This window comes from Heptranchias perlo, chromosome 34 (assembly GCF_035084215.1).
Source record: "Heptranchias perlo isolate sHepPer1 chromosome 34, sHepPer1.hap1, whole genome shotgun sequence".
Lineage (NCBI taxonomy): Eukaryota > Metazoa > Chordata > Chondrichthyes > Hexanchiformes > Hexanchidae > Heptranchias > Heptranchias perlo.
In genome coordinates this window covers 16915783-16932548 of record NC_090358.1, presented here as the reverse complement: position 1 = coordinate 16932548, position 16766 = coordinate 16915783, and the positions used below count along the sequence as shown (strand labels likewise).

At 39.8% G+C, this 16766-nt stretch overlaps 1 protein-coding gene across 2 annotated transcripts in view; it reads right to left on the bottom strand.

Moving 5' to 3' along the window:
• Nucleotides 1-16766, bottom strand: part of nedd4a (NEDD4 E3 ubiquitin protein ligase a) — a 108735-nt gene that overhangs the window by 77515 nt on the left and 14454 nt on the right. For both annotated transcript variants that reach the window (XM_067971528.1, XM_067971529.1), the window contains exons 3-4: nt 13422-13500; nt 11358-11396 (exon numbers count right to left, since the gene is read on the bottom strand). In XM_067971528.1, the coding sequence (XP_067827629.1) occupies nt 11358-11396; nt 13422-13500 (118 nt within the window). The remainder of the gene's footprint in view (nt 1-11357; nt 11397-13421; nt 13501-16766) is intronic.

Below are 16766 nucleotides of genomic sequence, written 5' to 3'. Positions count from 1 at the left end.
TAATTTATTCATAAGACTACATTTTTTGGTAACAGAATATATGGTGATGCGCTGATTGTGCATATAAGCTAGAATTTGGAAGCATCAAATTGATAGTATCTCAATTGCAAATACATAATCTTACACTGATAATTATCAATGTTTTAATGTTTATATGTAATAAAATGAAAGACATGCTACTATTCTGAAAAACTCAAATAAAAGGTGCTTCAGAAGTGTACAAAATGTAAAGTGCTGGGTTTCAGTAACATAATAAAAACAAACTTTCCAAATTCCTCATGGCATGGTATAAAACTTCTTGCCTGCAAATATATAAAAATAAAATGGCCTCATTGTTTTAGGTTATGTATTTGTTAGTTAGGGTTTTCCACAAGTCCATTTATTCCCCATTCTACAGCAAAAATGATCTCCTGTTTTAGTTATAAGGTGCAATTTCTTGCAGGTACTTTATTTTGAATACATTTCCCTCTTTCACACGAGTCCTTCAACCAGAATTAAGAATACAGAGTTTCTAAACATTAACTGCAGCCCTGTATAAATGAACATACCACAAGGCTTTTTTGGAACATGCTAGGTCAGAGAATTCCTTCCTCTCAGCACTTGCGAGACTTTGGGACCGTCTTGGCAGAGGAATAATTTTAAATCATGAAGCAGAACATTTAATAGTATATAAAATACACAATAAAATCTATACTTGTGGCATAAAATTCAATCTTAGTATGTGCTGTTCATTTATTAGGACTTTATTTCAGTGCTGCCAGGACCTACTTAGTTTTCTGCACTATTACTGAAAATGATTGCAACAACGTAGCCCACATTACAGCACATCACATAAATCTCACTCTATTAAACACTTACAAGTATACTTACAAGTCACTTTTCTCATCTCAATTTTCACTGTCTAATTTATCTCCAAATAAAGTACAAAGTGGCCTAACCAAATCGCTGAGCTGAAAACATGCACCATATTAAATTCAATATCCATCTGCTTTGACCTGCTATGCAAGTTACTATTATACATCGTGCCAACCCATATCATTCCAGTCTAGTGGAATTTTTCTAGCCCAGAGTTTCCACTGGTTCAAATTCATATTCATACTATGGAAAGTTTGCTTGAATGCCTAAGAAAAACAGAAGGGTAGCTAGTTATGGGATCCACATAAGGGTAAGCCTGCCAACCTGTCAAAATAAGATCCTTTAAACTCACTAATCAAAGTTTAAAACAACATAGCAGCACCTATTCACCCCGAGGTAAAAACAGCTGACAATCAAAAGCAGAGGTGAAAAGAAAGGGTAATAGTTTGAGAATTTTGCAAAACCTTTTATTTATTTTTAAATGTTATGCTCGTGAAAGTGAGGGATGGAACTGTTCCCATTTCAGCCACCAGTGTCAGCATCATGCATTCCCAGGTCAGATACAGAGTACAACTTCCTCCACACTTGCCCAAAAACATACCTCAGAAGAGCACTGTGTAGCATAAAAAGTTTCTCTTGTTCTTTGTCCTAAATCTTTTATATTTAATCTTACATCTATGTTCCCTTGTTCTGGACCACTAGGAACAGTTTTATTTCTATCTATCCCTTCATAACTTTAAAAACTTTTATCAAATCACCCCTAAATCTCCCATTCCAATGAAAATAGGCCCTATCTTTCAAATTTAAAAGGAGGCAAAAAGTAGAAGTAAATATAAAAGATATCATTCAAAAATAATTAAGCAGAAAACAAATTTGTAAATACTTCATTTAAACCAAGTCTAGTGAGGTGTTTTGTACCCACTTGCCATTAAATGGAGAATCTACAATATGAGTGGAGGGCCAACACATGATCTGCTAAAACATCAACACATCTGAGCACAAATACTATATCAAGTTACTACCCTTCAGAATAACAAGAGGGTACATCCATCCTTTCAGCACACTGATATTTTAATAGAGGGGTTAAATAGAAAATCTTTATCAGAAAAATGCATCAATACTTGTCCCAGGCCTACTCCAATCTGGAATTATTGTGGATGGTTTTAAATTTTGTAACTTCAAGGCAGCAACATACTTTCCCCTGCAGGCTATTGCTATTTATTCAGTTACAATATTAGTGCAGAGGCCAACAACTGCTTCTGGACAGAATTCTGAATAAATATTCTAGAAACTTACAGGAACCAAGTAAATGTCCATCACTGCTACAAAACTATGCTTTCTAACTTGCCTCATGAAAACTAGAAAGAAAGAACTTGCATTTATATAGCGCCTTTCATGACCTCAGGATGTCCCAAAGCACTTTACAGACAATTAACTACTTTTGAAATGTATGCACCGTTGTAATGTAGGAAAATTATGCAACAAACTTTAGCTCTTCCAAAAAACAAGGGTTTATTGAACAAAGAGAGGATATAGCGCTTACAAGTTGGCCACATATTCTCTGTTTCATTGGTACCACACATGCAAGTTAAAAATGTTCACAAATGGTCATTTTTTGAGCAATTGCCCACCATTGAGATGCCAACATGCGCGTGAAGCAAGCAGGAGAGAGAAGGGAATTAAAAGAGACCTTATACAGCAGAGAATCTGGGCCAGTAGAGAGAAAGAAGGAAAGAACAAGTGAAAAACCAGGAAAGAAAAATACAAACTCATGCAGCAAAGAGAAAAATGAAAACAAAGAGCAAGGAAATGCAAAAAATGAGCAAGAAGTGATTCAGCAGAGTTAGCTAGTAAGCACATTCTGCCATGTCAGCTGCTGGAAAAGAGATACACAAAACATTCTACTATATTTCCAACTTGGTGTTCCAATTCACTGCACTCCCTGCACAACCATGGTTTAAAAACAAAAGTTTAAGCAGCTTTGGTGCAGAATCATAGAAAATTTACAGCACAGGAGGCCGCCATTCGGCCCATCATGTCCGCGCCAGCTGAGAAATGAGCCACCCAGACTAGTGTACTGAAAGGAAAATTAAGAACTCTGCTTGGCTTTAAGGATTCTGTAAAGTACCCAAATGAGAAAGCTGTCCAAAGGCCTAGAAAGCCAACAGTGGCTTTGAAAAAAAAAGTTCCACTACCTCCATTGCATGCTTGATGGAATATATTCCCAGCAAATGGGGTGACCTGAAATTCAGACTCAGACTTACACAGGGTTATCCACATTGATGCATCAGGTATCAGCCTTGGCGACAGACAAGCTACAGATAAACAAAGCCTGTTCAATTAATTTAGTATAAAACCATTCTCATTTCAAAAAGGTCCCTTTGTCCTGGTAAAAGCCCACACACTTGGACTCCTTCTATGGAGGGGGGAGAAAAAGAGGAAAGAGCAAAACGGTGCTGTTACAAATTTTGGGTCTGCCGTAGTTGGTCCCTCGCTTCAGCGGTGCTGGTCACTCCTGTAAGTGGACCCCACATCTTACGTTCAGGTATTCACTCATACTGCCCAATATCTAGTTTATACAATGGTGCAATCTAGGGGTGTAACAATGGGAGCCCTTTGTGATCTCAACCAGATATGTCCATCGCACAAGCGCTTCAATAAGCAGACTAACACTTTAGTGAGATGAGGCCAGATATCAATTGTTATGCTACTTTATTTTACAGTAAGCAAGTGAACATATACAGCAACAGTTCTAACAAAATCTTTCTTACTTCAATTACCTCCTTATAAATAATAAAAAAGAATACACCACCCTGTCCCAGTTAGTGGACTAAATACACTTGCTTTTAGTCAGTCTCAACATTGAATGAGACCAAGGCATATTCTGGGCCAGGAAGGCTCTAAGATTACTTGCCTTTCCCTCAGCTGACCTCACCAAATGACTTCCAACATATGGACCCTCTATCTCATGTTTCCTGTTCCATAGGAAGTTGGTTGCTTGCTTTTTACTCCGAGGGTTGGCCAGAAGAGCTTCCAATCAAGTCTGCTACCAATGCCCCCACTCCTTTCAAAACTAGCTTTAGGCTAAGTTCAACAGGAAGAGATATTTCAACCCCGTAAGATGCAATGGTTTGGCTGGGATCATCTTAGATGAGCTAACAACTCACTAATTGTCCCCAATCATCTTCAATGCCTGGCTGTTTAACATATCAATCCCTTCTTTGCCCCAGCATCTGCAGGCTGTCAGAGAACTTCTAACCTTGGTGAACTCCCTTTAATTTAAAATGAACACCTTAAAATCATATCCAAATCCTTTCCATGGGAAAATGGTCAAAACCCCCAAAAAGCAACCTATATTGGTGATTTCAGCTAAGTACAGAGCCACTGAGGTAACAACAACCAGGGATGTAAAGTGGTTCTCCCAAATACATCATGTGATCCATAGTCTTTCCAATATGGCTGGGGCAGACAATATCTCCCAGTACCAAGATCACTGGAGGTGGAAACAAGAAAACCTCTGGGAAGAAATGAGTTGAATTCTATTGTCACACCACTATTAAGATTTTGACGAGGATGAGCATTAATCAATGCAAGTAAGATACATCCAAAAGGTATTCATTGAGACTAGCTGGGCAGTAGAGAGACCAGGTCCGTTGACAATCTGTTTCAGATCTGTGCTCAATGCTCAGGTCAAGATAACTGGTAGCACCGATGCTTCAGGCCTGCTACAATCAGTATTTTCTATTGCTGCTCCATCAGCTTGATGTGAAGAGTGGTATCTGCAAACACCCTTTTCTCCCCGAGCCAGTTGGAAGGACTTCATCATCATTTGTTCTAGAAATCAGCTTACCTTTCCATCTGGTGAGCTTTCTACCTGGCTTGAGCAAAGAAACATCTGCACATTGAGGTTTGTACACTCTAAAATCAACAAGTGTATCCGTCAGATGAAGGAATAAGCCTGTCGCAGGAGGTAAAGATTTGGAGTCTCACAAATTTTCACCGAGGGGGTTCAACCAGTACCTGATGCGGATTGGGTCCATGAGGGGAACTGTGCTATCAACACAAGACTGGATGTATGGACATTTATACAACGTCAAAGTACAGAGCCAGCTGGCGGGAATCAAGTCTAAGTCCTGATGGAGCTGGAGGTTTGAGTCAAGAGTGCAGAAACCTCTTTTAAAAAAAAAAAATCACTTTCTCCAGTGTAGAAAGGTGTCATTAGAGTTTGCATATACTCAAACAATGTGGCAAGTAGCCAGTGGTTGCCGGCCAATGGATTAGAAAATAATCGGTGAGTAGCTCAAAGTTATAATGCTCAAGCAGATTTTCACATCAAATGTATAACATTAAAAGGAACAGAGCCCCTGTGGTGCTCTCTTACTGTCCACTTGGCAAATTGAATAGTATGTGACGATGACGAAAGAACAAGAGAGCATCATTGTGAAAGAAATTAGACCAAATTACTTCTCACTGTTTAAAAAATATTTGGCACAGTGACTTTTAAGGGGTATGGGAGATTCACTAAATCAAAAATAGGCCCCAATAAAATTCGTAAGCCTTACTTCAAACAATATGTAACTGGACACGCACCTGAAGTGCCATAACCTACAAGGCTACGAACCAAGTGCTGGAAAGTAGGATTAGGCTCATTTTTGGCCGGCGCAGACACAACAGGCCGAATGGCCTCCTTCTGTACCGTAAATTTTCTATGATTCTATGAATCTAATGAATATCAATGCTAACTTCATGAAATCTAATAATATTGCACATACTTTTCTTACATCCCAAAATGCTCAAAAGTTGAAAAGATAGCTCGAGGTTTACCTATCGTAACACTGCTAGTAACCAATTAAAATGAATAGGCTAACATTGGCGTTAAGAGTCTGAAAGCCTAGCCCATAGAATCATTACATTTTGTAGCACAGGAGGTGGTCACTTGGCTCATCGTGTCTCTGCAATTGATCTGAAAAATCTACCTACTTCGTTCCATTCACTTAGCATCATGTTTCCCTACTTTGCAACAGTGACTATGCTATATTAAAAAATGCTTCATAGGCTGTGACGAGTTTTGGGACTTCCTGAGGTTGTGAAAGGTGCATCTTTTTTTCTTTCAATCACCTGCTCTTTTAATTTTTTCTTTAAATATTTATCCATTTCCTTTGAAAAGCTATTATGGATTCTGCTTCCATTATGATTTTCTGGTAGGTAATTCCACATCTTAACAACCCACTGAATAAAAAAATTCTCAAGCTCTTCATTCTTTTGGTGACAATCTAAAATTAGGACACGCTAGTTACTGACTAAAACTGTGGAAATAGTTTTTTCCCCGATTTACCTGATCAAAACTCTTCAAATTTGAACACCTCGATGAGACCACCTTTTAACCTTCTTTGTTTCAATGTAAAAAGCCCCCAGTTTCTCGATTCTCTTCATAACCATAGGCTCTCCTCTCCAGTATCATCTTAATGAATCTCTTCTGCATCTTCTCCATGATCTTAACATCTTACTTAAAGCAATGTGCACAAAACTAGACAGTATTTTAATTGTAGCCTAACCAACGATTTGTATAAGTATAGCTTTGCCATTAGAGAATTACATTTTGTACATTATCTATTAGGAACAAACATCTGTAAGCTATCCAATTTACAGCATTGGTAAAAAAAAGTTATAACATTCCCCCAAAATTCATCAATTGCATCACTGTTTCCTTTTTTTTAGGTAAACCGATTGGCCAATCCAGCCCACTAACATTTCCATCATCAATCCTGATTCCTTGGTTGGCCAGTCAGGAAGAAATCAGTTCTTCTGACAACCCAGCCAAGTCAATTAGACTTGCCTCTCCTTCTCTCACCCCCAAAAGAGCTTGTATGAACGTAGTTCGAGACTGGAACTCAAACTCCAGTTTCTCAGTTTAGACATTGTTTCTACATTGTTGCAACAAGACTGCGTTTTTAGAGCAAGTTAGTGGTTTAGGATTTATTTTCACTGAGGAATAGGCTGACATTGTCAGGATTCACTTATGACCTTCAGCGCCTAATACCATGAATAAATCATCTTCATTGCTTCCTTGAGCTGGAATTTGATCTGTAGTTTTCTAAATCTTCACTTATACTTGCAACTGAAAGTCATATTAGACAGCGAGTCTGCATAAGCAGGATCATAAACTGCCAATGTAAAATTAAACAAATTATGAATTGCAGTTGGGTGAAGACACCAAGCAAGCTCAGCTCTGGAATAGGCTTCATGGCACAAATAAATGGCAAACTAAAATAAAATGCAGAACTTGAAATGTATAACAGCTCGGGAGGAGTACCGCCACTCAGTGTCCATGTGGATGTGAGTATGAATTATTGGACTGGGTCCCTGTACACATGATTTAAAGTGACAGATGTTTAACATTACTTATTCTTCTAGAACACTGAACCACCTCCGCAGCTGCCCCCCACCCCTATTAGCCTTTGCCCAAGCTGATCTTTAAAGTTAAATATTCTTCAGGTTAGCATGCTTACAACTCCCAGCACATCTCCAACAACAGCTGCTCTTCCCTCCCCCACACAGCTACTTCCAGAGTCCTTCAAGGATCTTTCATTGGCCCCTTCTTCTTCCATATCTATATGCCACCCGTGACCTCATAGTCAGACATAGGATCGGCTTCCATATTCACGCAGATGACACGCCCTCCATTTTTCCATCACTTGTCTTGACCCTATGACCACTTCCAAGCTATTGGGCTACCTGTATGACATCAAGTCTTGGATGAGACACAACATCCTTCAGCTTAACACTGGGAAAAACAACAATTTTGTTTTTGGCGCCTGCCATAAACTCCACTCCCTTGCCAGTGATGCCACCCACCTCCCTGACCACTCAGGTTGCACAAAACCCCTGACCTTTGTTTAATCCTGAGCTGAGCTTCATATTTTGCATCCTCCACATCACTAGCACTGCTTATTTCCACATTGCCCCAGCTACTGACATCGTTAATCATGCTTCTGTTACCTCTAATGCTCCCTTTGTTGGTCTTCTCCCTCCATAAAGCCCAACTCGTCCAAATGCAGCTGCCTGCGTCCTATCTCACATTAGTCCCGCTCACCCATTATCTCACTGGCATTATGCTCCGTATATATGTGCATGCACCAGATATATGTGCTTGCAAGGGGGACAGTATTAGTGCCCAGAGACCTGAGTGAAGCTACAGTCTCCCATATTACCAGATACACACAAATTAATATGGCTCATTATCTGGAAACAAATTTGTGCAATTAAGGATAAAAGTGGTACTGAGTGTTGTGACATGCAATGAATTCTGGGGCATGGGCTAGCTTCTCCGGTATATTGTCATATCAGAGTGATCACACTCACATCCACCCACTCCCCCAATTAGCTATTTGTTTCAGAACAGGACATCAATGTAGTGAAAATGTACAATCCCAAGGCCAAAACCAAATCTAACCTTTCAAAAGGTACATGTCCTTTGAAAGGAGAGTATTAAAAAATATGAACATTCCAAATGCAGCCTTCCTGATAACATACAGGGTTCAATGTTCAAATCAAATACTCCATTAATGACAGCTTCTCATTACTGGATACTTTGTGAATCACCAATAATAGTACCAAATCTTCTTCCACATTTTCCAACAAATAACCTACATTATACACCAGTTTCAAATATCCTGTTCCAATTTGCAACCCTTTACATTTATCCAATTTGAAGTCCATCTATTATTCCTTAATCTGTTCACTTAATTGTTCAAGATTTCTTGAGTATTAGTATCCAAGATATGCAGCGTCCAGTGACATCAGCAAATTTTATAATAGACAGACAGACGTATCTTCTGCCATGCTGTTGAACAGTGCAAATAAACAAGCTACAACTGATGCAAGCAGAACTCCTCTCCTAACTACTGCAACGGACAGAACTGTATATTCGTTATCATCTGCTTCATAATACCAGTCTATTTTCAATCTCCTTTGCTGTTAATTCCAAATGTCTTCTGAAAATCCACTAAATTGCATCTACTAGATAATAACCCTTTTTCAATTACCCTTTTTGAAGTCCTTTAGATTTGTGAATCCACAGTGATCACTTAATCTTCAGCACCAGGTCTGTATTGAAATTCACTAGATTTTTATTATTTTCTAAACATTATTTTCTAAACATTATTTCCTTCTGTCTTGTGTTCTGTTCAAATTTATTGGCTCCTTCCCTCTCCAAATGTAGTTTAAATACAATTCTCAATTATTGTTTGCATGTTTTGGCTGAACAGCTTAGCTCCCCACCTGGTTATATACAGACCTGCATAACTTCCTTCTACCCAAGAAAGCTCATTTATTTATAGCCTCCTCAGAAATGTAATTTCAGTAATCACTCTTGTTTTTCCTTTCTTCAGATCGCACTGGAAGTAACAGATGCTACGATACAGATTTAACCTTTCTCCCCTCGGGGGCACTCATTATATGGTCAATGGGCCAACTCCCGCTCTTGTGATCCTTCACTGCAGCCATTGGCAGGAGTTGCTTCAGTCTCATGATTGTTACCCAGAGTTAAGTAATTCCAAGAATGATTTGGCTTAGAAAATGCTGCATTCCTAAAGCTTACTGTTTGTGTGAAAGAAATTATACACAAGTTCTAATTTAGCACATGCGCAAATTACACAGTTGCCTGTTAATTTGTCAACAAGTGCCCAGTTCTTCTACTGACACAACCTCACCTGTGCCAAATTTAGGAAGTTTTTTTTAATTAATGCAGATTGGCTCTATGGATCTTCACCAGGGATGGTCTGTGGCCAAAATAATGAAGTTGCATTCACAACTTTTGAGAATCTGTGCGAGCCAAATCCTGAAACGTTGCCAGTCAGGCCACAGTCTTTCCCAATACCAAGGAAAGGCCCATTACGCCCAGCAACTCTAGAATCCTAAAATGGCAGCAACCAGTGATCAGTCACACCAGGCAAAATCTCCTCTCAAATGGAGTCTTGATGCTTCCAAAGGTAATAGTGGTGCTATGTTTACTTTCGAGGCAACCCTGTAAAGTAAATGGATTTCAATATTACTGGACCACTTCCAATGTTGTCCAGTCTGTTTCATTTATACTGCAGGGCAGATTAGGCAATAACACAAACTCTAAGTTGCTCTGATTAATGTTACAGTGCATGTGCAGTTAGTGCCAAGTCATTTTGTTGACCTGGCCAGGGAAAGGTCCATACAAGTCCGAAATGGGGAAACCACATAGCTGTATTGTACAGGCAGGCTGAGGGGTCAGCCCATGGCCAGACCAAAAATGCTAACCTGATATCAAATGCTGCCAGTGCAAGCTGTTCATATTTCAGGTGGAGGCTGGGTTTGAAACCCATGTTCCTTGTGGGATTTATTGCCTCCAGTGACAAGAACACAAGGTAATTTATATTACAGTACTGCCTCCAACAGTGCTGTTTCCATTAATATAAAGGGGGCACCTCAACGCCACCTCAGACCTGCTCCCTTCTCCACTGACCAACCACTTCAACTAGGAGCTCCCAACAGTGAGTAGTGCCACAGGTTTCCATGCTATAAGGTTACCTTTGCTCTCCTTGAATCCAATAAGACAGCATCCGAAGTTAGCAAATTCAATGGCTGTTATTAAATAACAGCCTGGCTGGAGAGTCAAGAACTGGAGGGCATAGTCAGCTATTTAAGACTGAGATGAGGAGACATTTCTTCACTCATAGGGTTTCGAATCTTTGGAATTCTCTACCCCAGAGGGCTGTGGATGCTGAGTCTTGAGTATATTCAAGGCTGAGATAGATAATTTTTTGCAATCTAAGGGAATCAACAGATATGGGGATCAGGCAGGTATGTGGATTTGAGGTTGAAGATCAGCCATGAGCTGATTGAATGGTGGAGCAGGCTGGAGGGGCCATATGGCCTACTCCTGCTCCTATATCTTAGGTTTTTAAAAATTCCAAATACTCACAGTTTGGACCGAGGACTAAAAATGATCCTAAACAGCATGGAAATCTATGGAACGCTTTGCTCCTAGAAACCCATAGTTGAGATGCAGCTCGACGGAAGCAGGTAGCCACATCCAGTCCTTAGTGTGGGACTGATGAGATTTGCAATATCTGAAACTGCAACCAAACTTTAGGCAACTAGTTTGTGGAAACCAATGTTAACAATCTGCTTCAGAAACATAGTTAAACATTCTCTGGTTAGTTCTAAAGTTTGTGTTAGTGATCTGATGCTTTTTGATTTCTGCCATTATCCTTTAAGCACTTGGCACATACGGTATTGCAAAAATAAGCATGAACCACTTTATGGCAGGTCTTCAAAAACTGCCCTTGAGCAAGTAACAGCTTAGGATTGTAGCCCTTGACCAGGTTGGTGAGAACGCCTGGCCTAACTAAAGGTTAAAGAATGTCTTACATACAATAATCTTTCTTCTGCTCAATGTACAGTAGGTAGAACATGTCCATTTGATGCTTTTCTTTAAAACTACAAAAGTAAAACAAACAAAGTACACTCACTCTGAAGTAAAATTCTTCATTCCACTTTGGATCTAAAGTCTGAAAGGAGAAAAAGAGAGCAGTATTTTACCATGTAAATTTGAGTTTAATTTTCTTTTAAAAAAACCATACCTAAATAATACACTAAAAGAGTTTTTTTTTCTTGGTGAACATCATACTCACGGTCAACAATGTCCATTCCAGTGAAAGGACACTTTCATCATCAAATGTCAACAGCAGATAATCCCAGATCAGGTATACACCAGCCAAATCCAGAAACAAACTCCTCCTAATCTGCTCTAAGAATGTGCTTTAACCATTACATCGATGTGAAGTTTTCTATTCTCCACACCAGGCATCATTAGGCCCTCTGCTTGAAGTTGCCAATTTTAGTGCAGATGTGTGCCAAAATATAATATACATTCACACATTATAATCATTGTCCCCATTTTTAAGTCATATTCAGTCTTTATTTTTATATAATAGTTCCATTTCATTTTAAACAGCAAAAGCATACAGTCATTTGGAACACTGAGAAGTAGGGCTGATTGGAGCAAAGGAGCTTCTCTGCCAAGCTGGGAGGCGCAAAAGTGAGGCTACCACAGATGGAAGGGTGTACTTACACAGTGACAAGTTTACATTGGCAGTTTTCACTGTAAATGTGGGCACAAGAACTTTTAATGGAGAAAAGCTGATCAAGTGCACATGGATGCAAGATAGATACGGGTAAAAAAAATAAATGAAACTGCACAAAAATGTACTCGTCAGAGGTCAAATCTGTTTTGGTAAAATGTCCTCAATTTTGCTCGCAAAGTGAAAGTAATGCCTGCTTGTAAACTTTAGCTACTAAAGGATGACAACATTACTATTTTTAGGAAACAGGCTGGCCGCTGATCTCACCAAATCCAAGACACGTCCTTAACGTTCCAGAAAGCAGTTAAGCTGCATATTGCTTTGTGCAGTCGTGCAGCGACTCCTGGGAACTGTAGTCCCTTACTTGGGAGATGGACTCCTGCATATGCACATTTTGTGAATTTATATTGAGACTGTTATATCAAGCTTCAACCAAAATTAGTAAGTTGGCAAGATGGAGATGGCTGAATGTGCAGAGGGAAGTTGTACCCAAAGCTTCTTGGCCCAGTGATGTTGCGGTGTTTGTGGATGGGAGGCAGAAAGTTCTTTGAGCCAAGTTTATGGGCGAGTTTACCTTTTCTATATTTGTTATAAAGTTGAATTTTTACGAGTATATAGTTGGGTGGATGGAGAATGATATAGTCACTGAAAGGGGTTTTCATTTCCTTTCAGCATTTTCCCCCGCCCCCTGAATGGGAATTGAATTGAGAGAGAGTGACATAAGTGGCTGAGTGTTTTTTTTATTAGGTGCTGCAACATTCGACTAAATCAGCACACTTTGGATGTGCGCCAGGAATAAAACTCACTTATACAGATATATAATTTGTACCATAGTTGTGGGACACTGGCAAGCCATCAAATACTGAATGTACATCATGACGGTGGCCTCTGCTGTAATACAATTACACTAATGCAATACCATTTTTTCTCTCTCCTGCGAACAATTGCTAGGCCTCTGATGTGACGTGCTCCCCTAGATGACATATGGGGAGTAGGGGTTTGAAAGCAGCTCTGTTCATGTCCTTGATACTTTCCAGCATTCAACCTCAGGTTAACCAGATTATTGTGTCAAGTAACTTTTTAAAAAAAAAATTCTTCAAGCAATTTCTTCCATTGTACTTTAGTCCTTCAGTTTCTAGAAATAGGGTTACAGGTCATCTGTGTACGAGCACATGGAAGCACCTGCTGCTCATACAATGCACTTGGAACAGGAACATGGAGACGTGAGCCTCGTCTTTTAGTATTTGATCCTCGTTAGCTGCACTGTAGGTTTTTGTAATTTTAAGTGTACTATTTTACACTTCAGTCAACCACATACTATGATGTTACAGTTTGGTGGGGATTTGTCCAATAAATAACCTTTGTACAATAATTCATCATTTTTATATTCTTCTATTATGGAAATCCTGAAATAAAAAGATGAAGAAACATTCTGTGTAATATCTTACCCACCTTCTTGATCGTCTTGGTTTGAACACTGGTGAGCTCTCCATTTATTGGATCGTACAAAGACACTTTAGCATATGGGTCACTGTGCAAAAAGGAGAGAAAAAAAAAACTGTGAAACTCTCTCCTGCTACACAGGCAGCAGATCAAACAAATTCTGATGCTTTTAGTTTTTAGATAAGAACAGTAAGAAGTTTCCGCCAGATACTCAAATGTCATCTCTGTAATGTTTTTAGAACACATCCTGTTGGATGTTTTGTACAGATAAGGACATTTCTGTGTTGGGGACATTCTTTTCCCAAACATGCAAAACTTGCTAAAGCAATGGGGATTCTTCCTCCACCATCAGTGGCAGCACATGCTGGGATAATTGCTGTAGATAAGAAACTCACTTATGCTGTTCTCTATCGTACTGTACTTAGTTTAATCATGTAAATAAATCTGATAAGCAAATTCCTGGCCATTCCTAATTATAAGCAATGTTTTACCAAGTCCCAATTTAGTATATTAATCTGGTTACATGAAAGCTCAATTAAACGCGATTGTTTTGATCTACAGCACGAAACAGAACTGTGCTTTACTCTACAAAATCACACCTCTTAAAAATCCTGTTCTCTCATAACTTAGCAAAGATCTCTCCTGCATTCAATTGAACAGATTATACAATAATTTGCAGCCTGACAATGCTCTAATAGGTTAATACTGTACCATGGAGTGGAAGAGGTACATTCAGATCCCAACTTCTGCTGACATCCACCCAGATGGTAAATCTTATTTGACAGCGCCACAGGAAACACAGGCACTTAATGCACTTACAAGGTTTCTATTTTCTGGTGAATCTTGTGCTCAAAAGGTAAATGATTTAACATAGAATGTACAGCACAGAAACAGGCCATTCAGCCCAACAAGTCCATGCCATTGTATACGCTCCACACAAATCTCCTCCCTCCCTACTTCATCTAACCCTATCAGCATATCCTTCTATTCCTTTCTCCCCCATGTGTTTATCTAGCTTCCCCTTAAATGCATCTATGCTAGTTGCCTCAACTACTCCTTGAGGTAGCGAGTTCCACATTCTAACCACTCTCCGGGTAAAGAAGTTTCTCCTGAATTCCCGATTGGATTTATTAGTGACTATCTTATATTCATGGCCCCTGTTTCTGAAATGCATCACTTTTCCACTTTCAGCATCAGGCACCTTCAAGTCAATTATAGAAAGTTCAGACACAGAATAAAGCTCCCTCTACTCTGCTCCATATGTCTTAAATTCACCCCTAACTGAACAACTTCTGCTGCACCAGCATGAATTTTTCCACTACACATCCCAGCCAATTTGATAACTTTTCTCTTATAAGATTTGTACTGAGCTAAGCAGTTAAACTCAGGAATATGTTGGGCAGTTTAGCATTGTGGGTCCACACCCATTTGGAGCTGTGTCAAGACACACCAAGCTCCAATGTAAGTAGGACCATTACTGCCATTAGCAAGAGGAGACTTTCATCTCATCTGTTTGACCTAGATTAAATCTCCACTCCCAGAGTGGGTGGAACAGTATGCAACCTACACCATGCCCACTTCAATGAGGAGCTACATTCACAAAGACTTCAATGGTAACAGTAGATAGCATGATATTAAATAAATAGCATACATCACATCCCAATCCTAGAGGATTTCAATGGAAATCTCATTCAACAGCTCTCCACACGTGTCCTGGTTTGAACCCACATTCCTCCCGTACCTCAGACATCAGCATAAAATTAGTGAACGGGAGGTTCCCCAATACATATTTTGTATGGCATACAGACCACTACTGTGATTAATTTATTATAGCTATTTCAGCTGAATACAACCAATATCTCTATAGTTTCTTGTACATTAATAAGACTAATTCATACAGTGAAACATATTGTTTACCCTACAGAAAATAAGGATAGTGAACTAGAAACTTCTGGTATATTTCTTTTCATTGTGAGCTTAATTATTGCAGCATCAAAGCATATTGAATTAGCATTCTGGGGTGAATGTGAAAGAAAATACATAGCGCCATCTGCAGGACACAGACAAACCAGCCTTGAGCAAACTCCAATTACATCCCAATATATCTCATGATTCAACTGGCTGTAGAACTAATTTAATTTTAATTGACAATGGTTTCAAAACTATTGTGGTGAAAGTAAATTTGCACTTTGAGTCACCCTGAATGTAATCTAGCTGCACTGAGTTGCAAAAGGAAGAAAGATTTTGATGGTAGGAAATCACACCTAAAGTTTGGTGGCTACTCCCTACACAGTTCTGCAGTCACCAAGATGCAAACTTAAATGGAAATGGAGCTGGAAGCAAAAAAATAAAATCACAAATGTAGCCTACGTGGAGGAGTTAAACAAGAAACGTTCAACAAAAAGGTTACCAAAAGTGCTGGATATCAGAGAGCAGCTAGAGATTCAACACAGACATTATTCAGTAGCACTTAAGCCTGGCCCCTTGCTTATTTTAAACCCCTTTAGTAGCATTTATCTTCAGAAAATACAATAATTTCTCAAATTCTGGGCACAAGGAATCAGGGGGAAAACTCTCCAGTAGCTGGAGTCATACCTAGTACAAGGGAAGATGGTTGTTGGAGGCCAATCATCTCAGCCCCAGGACATTGCTGCAGGAGTTCCTCAGGGCAGAGTCCTCGGCCCAACCATCTTCAGCTGCTTCATCAATGACCTTCCCTCCATAATAAGGTCAGAAATGGGGATGTTCGCTGATGATTGCACAGTGTTCAGTTCCATTCGCAACCCCTCAAATAATGAAGCAATCCGAGCCCGCATGCAGCAAGACCTGGACAACATCCAGGCTTGGGCTCATAAGTGGCAAGTAACATTCGCACCAGACAAATGCCAGGCAACGACCATCTCCAACAAGAGAGTCTAACCACCTCCCCTTGACATTCAATGGCATTACCATCGCCGAATCCCCCACCATCAACATCCTGGGGGTCACCATTGACCAGAAACTTAACTGGACCAGCCATATAATTACTGTGGCCACATGAGCAGGTCAGAGGCTGGATATTCTACGGCAAGTGACTCACCTCCTGACTCCCCAAAGCCTTTCCACCATCTACAAGGCACAAGTCAGGAGTGTGATGGAATACTCTCCACTTGCCTGGATGAGTGCAGCTCCAACAACACCCAAGAAGCTCGACACCATCCAAGACAAAGCAGCTCGCTTGATTGGCACCCCATCCATCACCCTAAGCATTCACTCCCTTCACCACCGGCGCAGTGGCTGCAGTGTGTACCATCCACAGGATGCACTGCAGCAACTCGCAAAGGCTTCTTCGACAGCACCTCCCAAACCCGCGAC